Here is a 15336-nt window from a genome sequence, read left to right as displayed (position 1 = left end):
CATGAAAATAACGTCTAGGTCATATTTCGCTCCTGAAATGATAGTAAAAAAAATAAAGGGAAATTATGTTTTGCATTTAGAAAATAGATATTTTTTGCATCCCAACACTATTTTCATGATATATTACATCCCACATTTTTATTTCAAACTGTCAGAATGCAAAGCATGTACACCTCACGTTAAAAATAAGCTGCGAAACAGCAACTTGCGATTTTCTGACCACACATGCAAAACATGATTTCTAATTTATTTTTTTCTGTGGTTTTGAGGGTGAAATATGAGCTGAACAGGTTGAGATTCATCATCTCTGATGCTTGTGCCTCTGAAAACATGCTCAAGGTGCATTTTATCCAAAAAACTAAGGGGGAAACAAGAAATTATATTTTACATTAATAAAATGGGCTTTTATTTTGTATTTTCCTGACAATTTTTTTAATTGAAAAACAGCACAATGAAAAACATTAATATCTAATCCACAAAATAAGTTTAATTTTATTTATGTAAAATCAAATAATTGCTTATTTTAATAAGTTTATTTTTTATAAAGCTTGACTGGTTTTGCTTTCTGCAAAACATACTTTCTTAATTATTTTCTGTGACTGTTGGAGTGAAATCAGATGCTTGTGCCACGCCATTTCACCCCAATAAATAAATAAAATACTAAGAAATTATATTTTGCATTAAGAAAATTGACAGTTTTTACACTAACATTATTTTCATGACAATAAATCATTAAACTCCAAATAATAATTGCAAACATTCCCAATGCAAAGCTTATTCACTCTATATAAAGTAAGCTCTCTAAAATCATTATTTTCTGACCATTTAACCCTAAAATATTTTTTTTTTAAAGAACTAATTAACGTATGTACTGTACATGTAAATGTGAAATTTATTTTGGTGTATAATATGTGATTTGGGGGTGAGAGTTTATGCTGCTGTGATCCACCAATCGTGATTTTCAGAAGTGCCAATGTTGAAAATATATGATATAGTTGTTCATCTTTATTTTATTTTTTTATGATATAAATCAAAATGTGTTGTTTATTATTATTTAAGAGCAGTTTGACTGTCAGAAGATGTTTGTTTATGATGAAGCCTCACCAGCCGTCTGCCACGGTATCATCTCAATATCATCTCAATATCATCTCCATCAGTCTGAAGTTTTTGTGATGCCTGCCGTAAATGAGCCATTATTTTTTTTAAATGTACCAAAAATGCTGCCTAGATACTCCTGGGAAACTATTTTTTCTTCAATGGCATACAAAATAACTGCTTAATACATTTGTATTGTTGATTTTGTAACACATTAGCCACCCATACACCAAATCTGTTTCATGATGTCAGTGTGTTTTTATATTACAAGTTTAATATCATTTTCATCTGGCACTGAGTTTCTGGATTCTTAAACATCTAATATTCAGGTTCAAGTATTTTGAATAAATCATATCAAATAATAGCACAGTATCTTAGATATGATATAGCTCAAAGTTATGTTTTTTCAGTGACCTGTTTACATCAGTAAGTTTACATTTTTTCCTGCTGAACATGTTGTTACAGCCTTATACAGAAACACTGAACAGATTCAGGCTAACCATGACTGAAAGGTTTAGAGCCATACAGATGATCAACATGTGTTAAACAGACGTATGATGTAGTTTTGATTTGTGAATGGATGATGCTCTTTGTTAGACGATGAATGAATGAGTTTGAAAGTGGAGTCAAGTTTACGTCAGACTTATTGTATCGTGGTTAAAAATTGTGTAAACACTCTATATTGTTTTTTATGGTGAAGGAATAATTATTTGTTTGCGCAGGGATTTTGAGATGTTTGATTTTTGCACAATACTGTATATGACCAGAGGGGATTCTGTGGTGATCAGGAACAATCTGAATTAAAGTACTTTGATTTGTTTGCAGATTAAAAATGTGCATATGATTGCAACTGTACTGTGAAATGCTTTCTCTCTCTCTCTATTTATATATATATAAAAATATGTTCTATATTTTTTCAGTCATACATTTATATGAAAATGTTTAAAATAAAATTGCAGATGGTAAACAAAAGTTTTTTTGTATATATGTTGTTTTTGTTAAGATCACATATGTGAATCAGTTCAAATACTGAAGTAATATTACTACTATTAGAGTGAAATTAAAAGATATGCTTCTTAGCATTTTCTTGGTTAAAAATGTTTAATGTTTACGAAAGTGACGTGACATACAGCCAAGTATGGTGACCCATACTCAGAATTCATGCTCTGCATTTAACCCATCCAAAGTGCACACACACAGCAGTGAACACACACACACACACACACACACACACACACACACACACACACACACACCCGGAGCAGGGAGCAGCCATTTATGCTGCAGCACCCAGGGAGCAGTTGGGGGTTTAGTGCCTCGCTCAAGGGGCACCTCAGTCGTGGTATTGAAGGTGGAGAGAACACTGTACATTCACTCCCCTACAACTCCTGCCTGCCGAAGACTCAAACTCACAGTTTTTGGATTACGAATCTGAATCTCTGACCATTAGGCCATGACTTCCCCTTTATTATGAGGGAAACCTTATATTATGGAGCAAAACTGATGAAACTGATGTGATTCCCAAACTTTTTGTCAGCCGAACCCCTCTCAGTTAAAATATTTACTTGAAGTTAATGGAGTCACACGATATGCAGGGAAACATTTAACTATTTCAACTTTTTTGCAAGTGTATTGTGATTTTAATATTATTTTTTTTTAAACTGATTTTTATGATTTATTTTGCTGACTCTCAAATCACCTGCAGTTCCCTTTCAAACCTCCAGGGGAAATTTTGGAAACCCTGGTGTTGAGCATTTTCAACAGAGATTGAATTTGCTGTAGACAGTCACTTTTCCTAGCTGGAAAATTAAAACATACACAGTCACTTTAGGTATACGTGAAGTAGGATATTTTATTATATATTAATTTCAAAAAGCAATTTAGCCCATTCATCAAGACAAACCAGAAAATAATGAGTAACTGCATGTTAAAAACAAAGACAGGAAAAGATAAACTACTCAGTATGAGAGGCACCAGAGAATATTCATTTTATATATGGTTATGAAAAAAGCCCTAGAATTAAAAGCCCCTTGCTATGCAGCACTTAAATCTGTCATCACTCTTTGGGTGATCTTTATCTTTTGGAGAAATTGTAGCTGGAATAGGATGGAGCGTCAACGGTGTCGGTTGAGGCAGCAGGGAGCAGGAGCAGCCCTGTGGTGTAGTCCTTCCTGCATCGAGCCATGGCCTCCTTATATGTGATCTTTTCCTTCTTGGTGGGGTCAAACACATTCTTCACGAAGGTCGAATCATCCTGAAGTTGCTTGGCCATAGATGCATCGATCAGTTTTGTGTTAACAGCATTTTGCAAGTCAATACGACCTGCTCGTTTTGGGTCTACCAGTCCACCAGTCAGCATCTGCGCCTCCATGAACCACATGGCACTGTCGTTGGGAATCATTCCCCTTCGGGCAGCTTCTCCCACTGACATTCGCTCTTTGGACACAGGGTCTTCAAAGCCAGTAAAGGCCTTCTGGGCACTGAGGAGTTTGTGAAGATGGCTTGACTCAATCAATCCACACTCTGCTGCCTTGTGAATGGAGAGTTTGTCTTTCTTGTTCAGGTCCACAATACCTCCAGTGGCAGCCTGAGCTTCCAGAAGCCTCATTGCTGTGTCTTGATCAATCAGTTTGCGTGTAAGTGCACTTCGTACAGACATGCGGCTGTCTGTGGTGACATCTAAGATGCCTGAAATCGGGAAAAGCTCATCTCCACTGGTGATCAACAGTGAGTTTAAGTTGCTATTGCTGGAGTAGGACAGGCGACGTGTCAGTGAAGAGGAGTTGTAGCTCTGGCTTGTTGGGGCGTGTGTCTGAACAGTTGTTGTTTGAGTTGAACTTAGAGGAGGGAGGGATGTTGATTTCTTCTCCCCTGCAACCAGAAGAGCAAACTCTGAAATGGACATTTTGCCCTCTCTGTAGCGCTGAAGCTCATTCTTGGTCAGTCTGCCATTTTTCAGGGCTGTCTCGATGGAGTACTGCTTTCCACTTTTACGATCCTGCAGAAGCGTGGTCTCACCTTCAGGACCAGTGGTTGTGATTTCCTCCCAACTACACTCAAGCTCTTGGAAGTGGATGTACTGATTGCGATCAATCAGACCTTCAACATAGGCATCATAGGCTGACATGTCTTTGCCAGTCTCTGGGTCCAGAATTGTGACTTTGGTGGAGACGTTGGTCTCTCTGGTGTTTGTCTCTGTGTGGTGCGTCTCCTTTATTTGTTTCTGGAGCTCCATGATAGTAATTTCCAGTCGGTTGATAAACTCTTTCACTTCCAGGATTTCTCTCTCCAGGCGCTGGACTTCAGACTCCAGCTTGATGCTGTTTTGCCTGCTGACTTGGTTCCTCTCACTCAAGAGCTTGGATTGATGTTGGAAAGTTATGGTGATCTCCTGTTTTTGGGACTCTAGTCTTCTCAACTCCTGGAGAAGTTCATTCATCTCTTTCTTGATTCTATCCCTGTACACAATCAAGGTGGTCTCTTCTTGAGAGAAAGTTGTTCTGGTTGTCTGAATTCGAGTTATTTTGTTGTTGAGTCGCAGAAGTTCTTCATCTTTGAGGGCTCTTGCATTCTTCAACTGGGTGAGTTGGGCTCTAAGGTTTTCTCTTTCTGCCTCCACCGTTTGGTCCTTCTCAACCCTAATAACCTCTTTATGGATGACCTTCTCCACAGATTTCTCTTTGGTCAGAGACTCTATCCTGATTTTGAGGTTTCGAATCTCTCTCTCCAGACGGGAAAAGCTGGAACTTTCATTTTCCAGGGTAACGCGAAGGTCAGTGATTAGTTTGTCAACTGTAGGGTCTCTCTCAACTTTCAAAACCTCCTCTATAACAATCTTTTCCTCAACAGGTGTTGGACAAGTTTCAAGTTCATAGATCCTAGCCTTGATTTGTCTCAGCTCTGTCTCTACCTGGATCTTCTTCTGCCGATCCACAAGCTCCAGCTTTTTCTCCAGCTCCAGGACTAGAGATCTCATCTGCTGCACCTCCAGTTCTAGCTGCCTACGACCCTTTATGGTCTCCTCCAAAGTCTTGACTAACCTCTGGTGGGCCAGAATCTGACTGGGATCTGTCTGGAGGCGCACAATTTCTTGGACCACAACCCTTTCTTCTGGTTTCTGTCTCTCCAGCACAATGTACTTGTTTTTAAGGTCAAACACATTCTCCTCAACCGTTCGGCGACGTTGAATTTCCTCTCGTACTTCCCTCCTGAGATGTTCAGCTTCCTTCTCCAGAAGAGGGTCATTTTCATACCTTATCAATTCTTTGGTCACCACTTTGGTCTCCACCTTTGATCTTTCAGACTTCCACTCATCCCTGTCCTTGCGTAGACGAATCACCCGATTCATAGTGGAGTCAAAATTGGTTCTCAAAATGGTGAGCTGCTCATTCAACCTCTTAATTTCTTTGACAATTTCAGGACTCCTCTCTTCTTTCACCAACTCTCGAGTCACTTCCTTCAGTTCAACCTTTGGCTTCTCGGAGCGCAGAGTCTTCAGATCCACCATGATCACATTGATCTCATTCTCAATGCTAGTACGACGTCTGCTTATTTCAAGAAGCTCGTTTCTCAGCCGTCTCAGTTCCACCTCTGTCTCAGGGTCAATCCTGTAGATCTCATGGATGATCTCATTAAACTCTATCTTTTGTTTGATGGTCTCCACTTGGCTGTAGCGCAGCTGAAGGCTGGAGAACTCTTTCATCATAATATTGTATTCACGGACCAGTTCTTCCAGGTGTACACGGAGGGTCTTGGACTCTTGTAGGAGCTCAGCATCCTGCTCCACCCTTTTCACCTCCTTGATGATAGTTTTCGGTTGTATAGTTGGAATAATCCTCTCCAGATTATTGATCTGACTCCTTATCTGGAATATCTGATCGTTCAGGTTCTGGCATCTGACACCTTCATTAGAGATCTCGCTCTTCAAGTTTAACACAGCTTTCAGCATTTCAGGGTCTTTTTCTAGTTTCACAACCTCTTTCAAAACCAATTTCTCTTTTATCACAGGCCTCTTGCTCTCCAGGACAGTAACTTCCGTTCTCATATGTACCGTTTCACTCTCGTGCACTCGAATTTCCTCCCTTAGCTTGAGCATGAGCTCCCTGATCCTCTTGGCTTCAATATCCAATTTGGGATCACGCTCAATTTCAGTAAGCACCTTTGTCACCAGCTTGGGCTTCACTTCGACAATTTCACGTTCACAACTGACAATTTTTTTGTTGACAATCTCAATTTCGGTGTGCAATTCGGATCGTTTATTTATCTCTTCCGTTACCCTCCTCTTAAGTGCTTCCAAGTTGGCCTCCAGCTTCTGATCACGGTAGTAATGAACAGTTTCCTTTTCTTCGACACGCTCAACACCTCTCCGACTCTTCAGGGACATCATACGTTTCCTGTAGGTCGTTAAATCATTCTCGGCATGAGCACGGCGAGATATTTCTTCATGCAGTTCTCGCTTCAGTCCGTCAACTTCGTCCAAGTCCCTTTGCTGACTTTGAATCTGAAGTTGCTGCCTTACCACTACATGGCTCACAATTTCATCATTCTATTAATGGGAACAAAAAAAAAGATTGGTTTATGTTAAGTTAAGAAGTTCATGGTAGCTTTATATCCTTCAACAACATTACAGTACCTTGCTGATGAGGTCCTTGGCCAATATCACTTGATTCAGCAGTTGATTATTCTGTGCTGATACTTCAGAGTAAAGGTTCACAACATCCCTTTCCTAAAGTAACAAATTGTACAGATATTTGGAAATGTACATAAACAAAAAATTCATTATTATGGTCATTATGGTAAAGCAACCTACCTTCCTCTGCACAGCTTCAGCCAGGGTGATGTAATCAAGTCTTTTTGTGTTTATTTCTGGTTTTCCCATTGCACTGCGGTATTTGTTAGAATTAAATTCATACTCCTGAAGACACAGAAGCAAGCAATCATTTACATTCAAGTTAGAACTGACATGCGAAATGTGCAGTAGTATGATCATGTTCAAATGGCCATCGTACGTTAAGAACGCCCTGAAGTTCACGTGAAATTTTCACCACCCGGTTTACATCATCCTGCTTTCTCTTGATGTCTTCAACTGCCCTCTGCAACCAAATTTATTTTTACATGATATTACAGTATCATCCAACATATCTGAGATATGATATATTCCACTAGTGGTACTAAACGGAATTGCAAAAAAATAAGCAATCAATATACTAATAGCATTAGTCCTAGTTGTTTTTACATCAGCAATTATTTCTTCTTTAAGAATTAATACATATTTACAATAAATATATCCGATAATATTAATAATAATAGAAAATGTAAAGTAATCAAATGACTGAAAATCAACCATTTTAAAACCGTGCCAATAAAACTTAATACTGACCAACTGAGAGTGCTGCTTGGCATAGATTTGCGACACACTTTCACCTGGCCAAACTTCGTTGTTGGGCATATTGATGAGGAAAGCAGTGAGCGACTGGATGGCACGGTTAAATTCTGTATTTTTATTCATGGCCTCTTGCAGCAGAGTTGTCCTGTGAAGTAAAAAGTTTACAGATAGAGTTTTAAAAGACTATAACACTGTAAAAAATCAGACTTGCCTCAATAAACAAAAAAGACGTCAGCACAAAAAAAGAAGATGCCTTTTTTGACATCTCACCTTTGCTGCAGCTGGCTGTTGATGTTGGAGTAGCGATTCCTCAAGTTCCTGACCTCGTTCTCTTGGTGGGTGATGTCAGGGCAATACTCCTGGAAGATCTTCTGCAGAGAGCTGCATGCCTGCTCTGTGACAGCCAACTCACGGTTCAACTGCTGAATGTCATCTTTCTTGGATATAACCTCTTTACTCATTGTCTGAAGAGAAATTTTTTTTACAGACAAATCAATACAATGTTTTGAATGGGAAGTTGTACCATATCCAAACCATTCCTGCTTTAATTTCAGCACTGAATCTAAAAAGGAAGATATTTAGATAAAAATGACTTGAACTGGTAAATTGGTGTGTTTCTTTGATAAGGCTTTAGAAGACTTTGAATATAATCCATAATACAATACCATTCAAAAGTTTGGGATCTGTAAGATTTTGTTTAATGTTTTTGAAAAAAGTATCTTCTGAAAAACGAGGCTGGATTTATTTGAGCAAAGCATAGTAAAACAGTAATATTATGAAATATTATTACAATTTAAAATAACTTTCTATTTAAATATATATATATATATATATATATCAAAGCTGAATTTTAAGCATCATTACTTCAGTCTTCAATGTCACATGATCCTTCAGAAATCATTCTAGTATGCTCATTTGCTCATGCTGGTTCATCATTTTGTGGAAACCATGATACATTTTATTTTTTAGGATTTTTCGTTGAGTAGAAAGTTCAAAAGAGCAGCATTTATTTGAAGCAGAAATCATTTTTAACATTACAAATGTCTTTACTGTCACTTTTGATAAATTTTGATAAATGTAATTCTTTTTAAAATAAATAAATAAAACCGAATCATGTTAATGCATTTTTCATGTATATTAAGAAAGTAAGAAAGTAAATGAGAATACTATAGATAAAGATACACCCTACCAGCAGAGGGCATCATTAAGTTACAGCCAAAACACTGACCTAAAATCCCCCCACTTGAAGCATATCAGAAATTCACAGCTTACCATGCATCAGGTTGGAAATAAAGCTTAATGTCCAACAGAAGTCTGTAGCATACGTAGTCAGCATTATTTCGCTGAATAAGTTATAATACAATCTATTATTAATGTCTCGATGGAGCACTATCGATTTCAAACTCTTCAAGATTGCGCGAACTCTGTGGAGTTCTACTAGCATTACATTTTCAACAGGAGTAAAACGTTATGTTATACTATGTATGGTTAATTAATTATTAATTGTACCAACATATTAATCTTTAACTGCTTCAAAATGAATGCTGTTAAATACATTTTTGTTGAAACATTTGCCGTTAGCCTACTTTAGAAAAAATAAATAAAACCTAATTACATAAACAGTGAATGCACAAGGTGAGTTAACGTATACAAAGCATAAACCTTTATTCAGATTTCGTGAGCACTTTGTCATTTAAAATGCGTATTTCTTTCAGGATCTCGTCAGCTGATGTTTATGTACGCTAGTGCGATGAATATGATATGTAACTTTTTAATACGCAGGGGAAATTCCCGACACATAATAACCGTTTACATGCTTCGGACGTTTGTTTTGTAAGAATGTACAGGGAAACTTGAAACTTGATGTTTTCTCATCTAAATCATACGATTTCCCATTATTTCAAAAGACTGTATGGGACTACTAGAGAATACCAATATGGCGGCGCAGCGGCTTCACTTTTATGACGTCACGAGCCATTCAGTTCTCTATTAGAGATCAGTGGTGTCTACCTGCAGCTGTCCGGAGTGATTGCGGATGGCATTGGGTTCATCTAACACACTAGGGTCTGCAGCCAAATCATCCTCGAACGCAGTCAGCATATTGCACACCTTCTTGATCTGTTTCTCCAGGAACATGGAAGACGTGATCCTGAAGAAATAATCCCAAGTTTTTACCATAGTATGTGTCCATAAACCATAGAAATACCACAATACATAATACAGGCTTCGTGTTGTTTCTTACTTCTTGTGGTAGAGATCAGAGAGGGTGGTGATGTTGTCGAATTTGTTGTTGACTTTGCTCAGCTTCAGAGGCAGTGAGGATGTGGTGGGCCCCAGGGGTTTCTGGGATATCAGGGGCTCCATGTCCCTCTGAGCCGATGCTTTCTCGGCCTCCAGGTTTCTTAGAGTTGCGACAAAACCCTGGAGAAATCAAAGCAAACTGTGAGTCAGTCAATGTTTCCTACAAATTCCTATATTATCCAGCATTTGTTTCTCCTTTAACCAACTAGACCATATTTAGATTTAAAACTCCAGTTTTGATTCCCGCTCTTACATCGTGGTCTTTGGTTCTGGCGGACAGGTCTCCAATGGGTGCGGCGCGATCTAACGGAGACCTCATTTGGTTCTGCATGTCTTTCTCTAACTTCAGCAGGTCTAAATAGATCTGTTCCAGCCGGCTGTCAATGAGGCTTGCCTTCGCGCTGTCAGGGACGGTGGCCACAGCGACTGTCGGGAGAAATAACATCATTTACTACTCAAACTCAACATGATAGATAACTCACCATCAGGCGTTTGTTTCTTCATGGGAACAGACACTTGTTCAAAAATGGTTGCTCTGCAGTGAATGGGTGCCGTCAGAATGAGAGTCTGAACAGATGATAAATACATCACAATAATCCACAACTAACCCACACCACTCCACTCTATCAGTTAATGCCTTGTGAAGAAAAAAAGCTGAATGTTTGCTAGAAAAAAAATCCATCTTTAAGATGTTTTAACTTTAAACCTTTGTCTTAAACCTTTTACAAACACAATCCTTTTGGAAAAAGTCCATCTCCTGTTGTCTATCACATCAAAATCCATTAACATTTAGTACACATATATACTTTTTTTTTTACAGTTTTAGCTGCAATTGTGATTTTTTTTATCAGCTGTTTGGACTCTCATTATGATGGCACCCATTCACCGCAGAGGATCCACTGCTGAGCAAGAGATGCAATGCTGAATTTCTCCAAATCTGATGAACAAAAAAAAATATTGGATAGCCTGAGGGTGTTCATTTTCAACATTTTTCACATTTTCTTTTTTTTGGGGTGAACTGTTCCTTTAACAAAAAAAAAAAAAAACAAAAAAAAAAAAATCAAAAAATTTAGAAAACTTTAATTGAAATTAAAATAAAAACTCCCAGAACACACACACACTCACAAAAGAAACAGACAATACAATAAAACCTATTTAAAAATATAAACAAAACCTATGTTAGTACTGTATATCAATGGTAAACAGACCTTGTTTTACGAACTGCGTGAACTCCATCTCCTTCACACCACAGAAATCTCTGCTCAGACTGAATACAAGACAAGAACACAGCAATGTTAAAACAGGAAGCAGCTGGGAGAGCTAGACCTACACTTCCTGCCTCTCACGACAGACGTTCAGCTCCAGCCCGTTCATACGCCTGGACGCTTCACCTGCTTCAGTGACTCTCAAACATCAAGCTCATGTAACGTGTTTAACAGTGTCAGAGTCACTGTCTCTGCTGCTTTCATCAGTGGCTTGGCATCTTCAGCAGAAGAAATGCCATTAGATTTCAGTTTCTACTTTCTCCACTGCCCGTATCAGTCTTCATCTGTCAATCACTCGCTCTGTCAGCTCATCTGCACTTTTACTGAGCTGACGGTCACACCTTCCAGAGAGAGAGAGAGAGAGAGAGAGAGAGAGAGAGAGAGAGAGAGAGACAGAGAGAGTGATTGACAGGTGTGTGGGCGTGTCTGTGGAATGTTGAGGTGGAAACTCTCAGAATTCCTTTTCTTCAGGAATCTCTGCTGCTGCTGTGTAAAGTCACACCCTGGACGTGCGGGCGGCTCTTTGTCTCACTCTATCAAGCGTGTGGCTGCTCTTTAAAGGCCATGAATTTCTGGGAAGAGTCTTTATGCTCCCGCCTGCGCACTTCAGCAGTGACTCAAAAACGTGATTAAAAATGGTGAAAAATAATAAACATCACGTATGTTCTAAAAAAATTACTTTACTTTTAGAAATCAATTTGTCAAAATCCATTCGAGTGCATAATCACCAAGTAAATAAATATATATTAATAAATATTTGATTAAAAAAGTTAAAAGCTGATAAAAATGTTGAAAAGAATATAATATTATAGTACAAATATGAACTGAGAGACTGCATGAAATACTTGCACTTAAAAAAAATAAAATAATTTAAAATCCATGCAATAGGCATAATCATGTTTTAAAAATTATTAAAACAAATGCATAAATATTTAATTATTTCAAAACTTCAAAAAAAAACTGCTATACATTTTATAAATATTAATTCATGCAATGATCATATTTACCATTTGAGAATATACATACACAAAGAAACAAAATAAATAAAAAATTAATAAATACAAATACACATAAATACATTTAATGCACACACAAAAAAAAATTAAAGAGATTAAAAAAGGTTTTAATGATCAGAAGGAGAAACTAGCAATGCCTAAACTAATGCTCTTTCTCTCTGTCAGGGGACGAGCTCAAACACAGAGAGATTTCCTCATTCAAACACAATTAACCATCAGTTAATTAGAACAATCACTGACTCATTATCATGAGGAAATGAATAACTCACACTGATTAGCACACAATTCAATTCTAGGTTAAACACACACCTCCTAAAACTCCCTCACACACCTGAATCCCTCACACAATAGTGTTTCACAAACAGCAGTTAGAGCCTCAGCATGACACAAGGAAACACACTCAAACACCATCAGCTGGATCCACTTCAGTGTCAGAGAGCACTACTACAGCTCTCTGTTCTGGGACCTCTCCGAAGCAATGACAGAAAAGGTCAAATATCATTTACAAAACAAAATAAAAATACTAAAATGAAACATATAGAAAATATAACATAAAAAAATAAAACAAAATAAAATAAAAGGAATGTAAAAAATAATAAATATAATAAAATGTAAAGTATAACTGATCAAATAAAATGAAAAAATAAAACAAAACATAGAATGTATAAAATAAACTAAATGAAATAATAAAAATAAAATAAAACAAATCCTTTTGTTTCTAATGCAGGAACTCACAGGACTTAAAAGTATATGATTTTCTGTATTGATGTCTGTATTTTCATTTTGGCAGTTTGCTAAATTGCTAATTGTGTATATAATTATAAATATATTTTATGATATATAAAAAATACAATATGAATTTTTTTTTAATCTAAATAATAATTAAAAAATAATAATAATTACATAAAAATTTCACTTTCACATAATCATTTTTCTGTTCAACATTTCTGAAATTCCTTGAATATGTCTAAAGATGCCAAGAGATGCCCTCAGACTAAACATGAACATGCTTTATTTAGCAGGCTAAGACAAAAAAATTTGTCTCAATAATTATTCAATAATAAAATTTCATTAAAAAAAAAAAAAAAGAAGATGTGCCACAATTTTTAAATGACCTAATGCATAATTAATAGCATCATAAAGCCTGCATGCATGTGTAATAATTCCACCCGAGGCCGTCTGCTGCTGCTGTCAGTGTCTGATCACTCATCTGCCGTCTCTCTGTCGTTCACTGTGTTTCTGTGCTTTGAATGTGATAAATGAACTCGTTTCCTCAGAACACGCTGTAGTTTAGACGTCCCACAGCACACAGCACTAAACTGTTAACCACTGACTCACTGTCATAACCAGTTCCCCTCACGAGCTGCATGTCACACTGAATCCTGCACTCTGATTGGCTGACGCCATCAAATATTCATGTGCAATGAGGTTTCAGGAAGACTTTATAACAGGGTGTCAAACTCAGCTCCTCATCAATTTTTGTTAATGTTAGTTAAAAATGCAATTGTTAACTCTGAGGTACATTAAATACAACTAACAGACACAACTTTCAATGTAGTAGTAAACACAGAAACAACTATTAACTGATTAATAAATGCTGTTTGTCATTGTCGGGTCATGTTAACTAATGCAATGATAACAAATGGAATCTTGTGATCAAGCATTATTGGTTTTTCTCATCACAAAATAAAATAATTACAATATTCGGGGCCCTTTTTATGGTAATTATTTGCTTTATGAGCAGAATAATCAGGCACATTCATTATCGCCCAAAGACACTATATTTTGTGATAATGCTAGTGTGTGTGTGTGTGTGTGTGTGTGTGAGAAAGAGAGATAATGCCCTCCCCTTTCATAAAGATAAATCACACACAAATCCAGTCAACTCACAGTTTTAATGCATAAACACCGGTGCATTTCTACTCTAAAATGCCTTCATTCATTCAGGTGTGTGTCTCTGATCTGATCTAATGAGCCATAAGGCTCTTGCTAAAGGCATAAATATCATACGAGAGCGAACAGAAACGAGACATAAGTTCACATAAAACATGAAGTGATGGAAACTCACTGCTCGGGCTTGATGGGACTGTATTCCTTCCTCTTAAACATCCCGGGTCCTGCGTCTACGTCTGTGTGGGGCTCAGTGATGTCGAGCTCCCGTCTGTCTTCTGTTATGGCTGTCTGTCACCTGCTGTGGCTCCGCCCACTAAACAGGTGTGTCACATTCAGACTGGACGCACCTGTTCCTGCCCTCTGAATCCCTCCGGCGAACTCTTCCTCTTCTGCACGCTCACTGTCCTCTGGAAATACCTGAACCACTGACACTACAGACATCACATGTGTCATGAACCTTTCAAAATGAACGTAACACTTTTATTCAGCAAGGATACAGTAAACTGATCTAAAGTGACAGTAAAGACATTTTTAATGTTAGAAAAGATTTCTATTACTATTCTTTTAACAGCAAAGAATCCTGAAGAACTAGATATATTGCAGTTTCTACAAAACAACAACCGTTTTCAGCATCAGAATTGTTTCTTAAGCAGCAAACAAGCATATTTATAATGAGTTTTGAAGGATCGTGTGACACTGACAAATTCAGCTTTGGTCACAGCAATAAACTACATAGAAAAGTTATTTGAAACTGCTAAAATATTTCAGTATCTCAAATAAAAGCAACCTTGGTGAGCAGAACAGACTTCGTTCAAAAGCATTACAAATCTTACGCTACCTTTACATTAAAACGTCTACCAAATGCATAAATGTCAATGTAAAATGTACAAAAATGAGAATGATTGGATCATAAAATGCTAAAAAACAGATCTAACATTAAAGATGAAGACAGTCAGTAAGTATTGTATTTGTTTGTGGGGTCTTGACTTCATACAGCCTCTAAAATGAACCAAAAACACCATTAGATTCAACAACACTCCTGCAGTGTCTCGGTTTAGAAATATTCATCTGCTCTTACACCTGATAACAGGTGTGGAAATGCATGAGTGTTTGGTGTGTGGTGGAGCGGGAATGCGGTCTATCCAGTCAGATCAACTTTAGAAACTCTCGCTCTCTGTCACTGCTCATTTATCATCATAACTCAAAAGACAAGGCATTGAGCCACCCACAAACGACAAACTTACAGTATGTAATTAAGCCAATCAGGGACAGTAACTCAGTGCACTGTGACCTCTGACCCTGACATGTACTAGCGTCCCACAGGCAGACGAAGCACCGGAAGGACACATTAAATCTAAACATGCTCCGTCACGCATGCATC

General features: G+C 37.5%; 1 protein-coding gene across 1 annotated transcript; it reads right to left on the bottom strand.

Annotated features, from left to right (window-relative positions):
* Window positions 1–2929: 2929 nt before the first annotated feature.
* LOC113054695 (envoplakin-like) lies at window positions 2930–14360 on the bottom strand. The gene is made up of 11 exons (XM_026220398.1): window positions 14131–14360; window positions 10990–11048; window positions 10035–10207; window positions 9723–9901; window positions 9491–9629; window positions 7751–7944; window positions 7475–7625; window positions 7104–7187; window positions 6905–7009; window positions 6728–6820; window positions 2930–6640 (listed from the first exon to the last, which is right to left on the bottom strand). Exons 1-11 carry the CDS (start codon window positions 14169–14171, stop codon window positions 3170–3172), a joined length of 4689 nt encoding a protein of 1562 aa, XP_026076183.1. The 5' UTR covers window positions 14172–14360; the 3' UTR covers window positions 2930–3169.
* Between the last annotated feature and the right edge of the window lie 976 nt (window positions 14361–15336).

This window comes from Carassius auratus, chromosome 3 (genome assembly GCF_003368295.1).
Source record: "Carassius auratus strain Wakin chromosome 3, ASM336829v1, whole genome shotgun sequence".
Classification (NCBI taxonomy): Eukaryota; Metazoa; Chordata; class Actinopteri; order Cypriniformes; family Cyprinidae; genus Carassius; species Carassius auratus.
The sequence above is the reverse complement of the archived record's forward strand: the minus strand, read 5'-3'. Positions and strand labels throughout refer to the sequence as shown.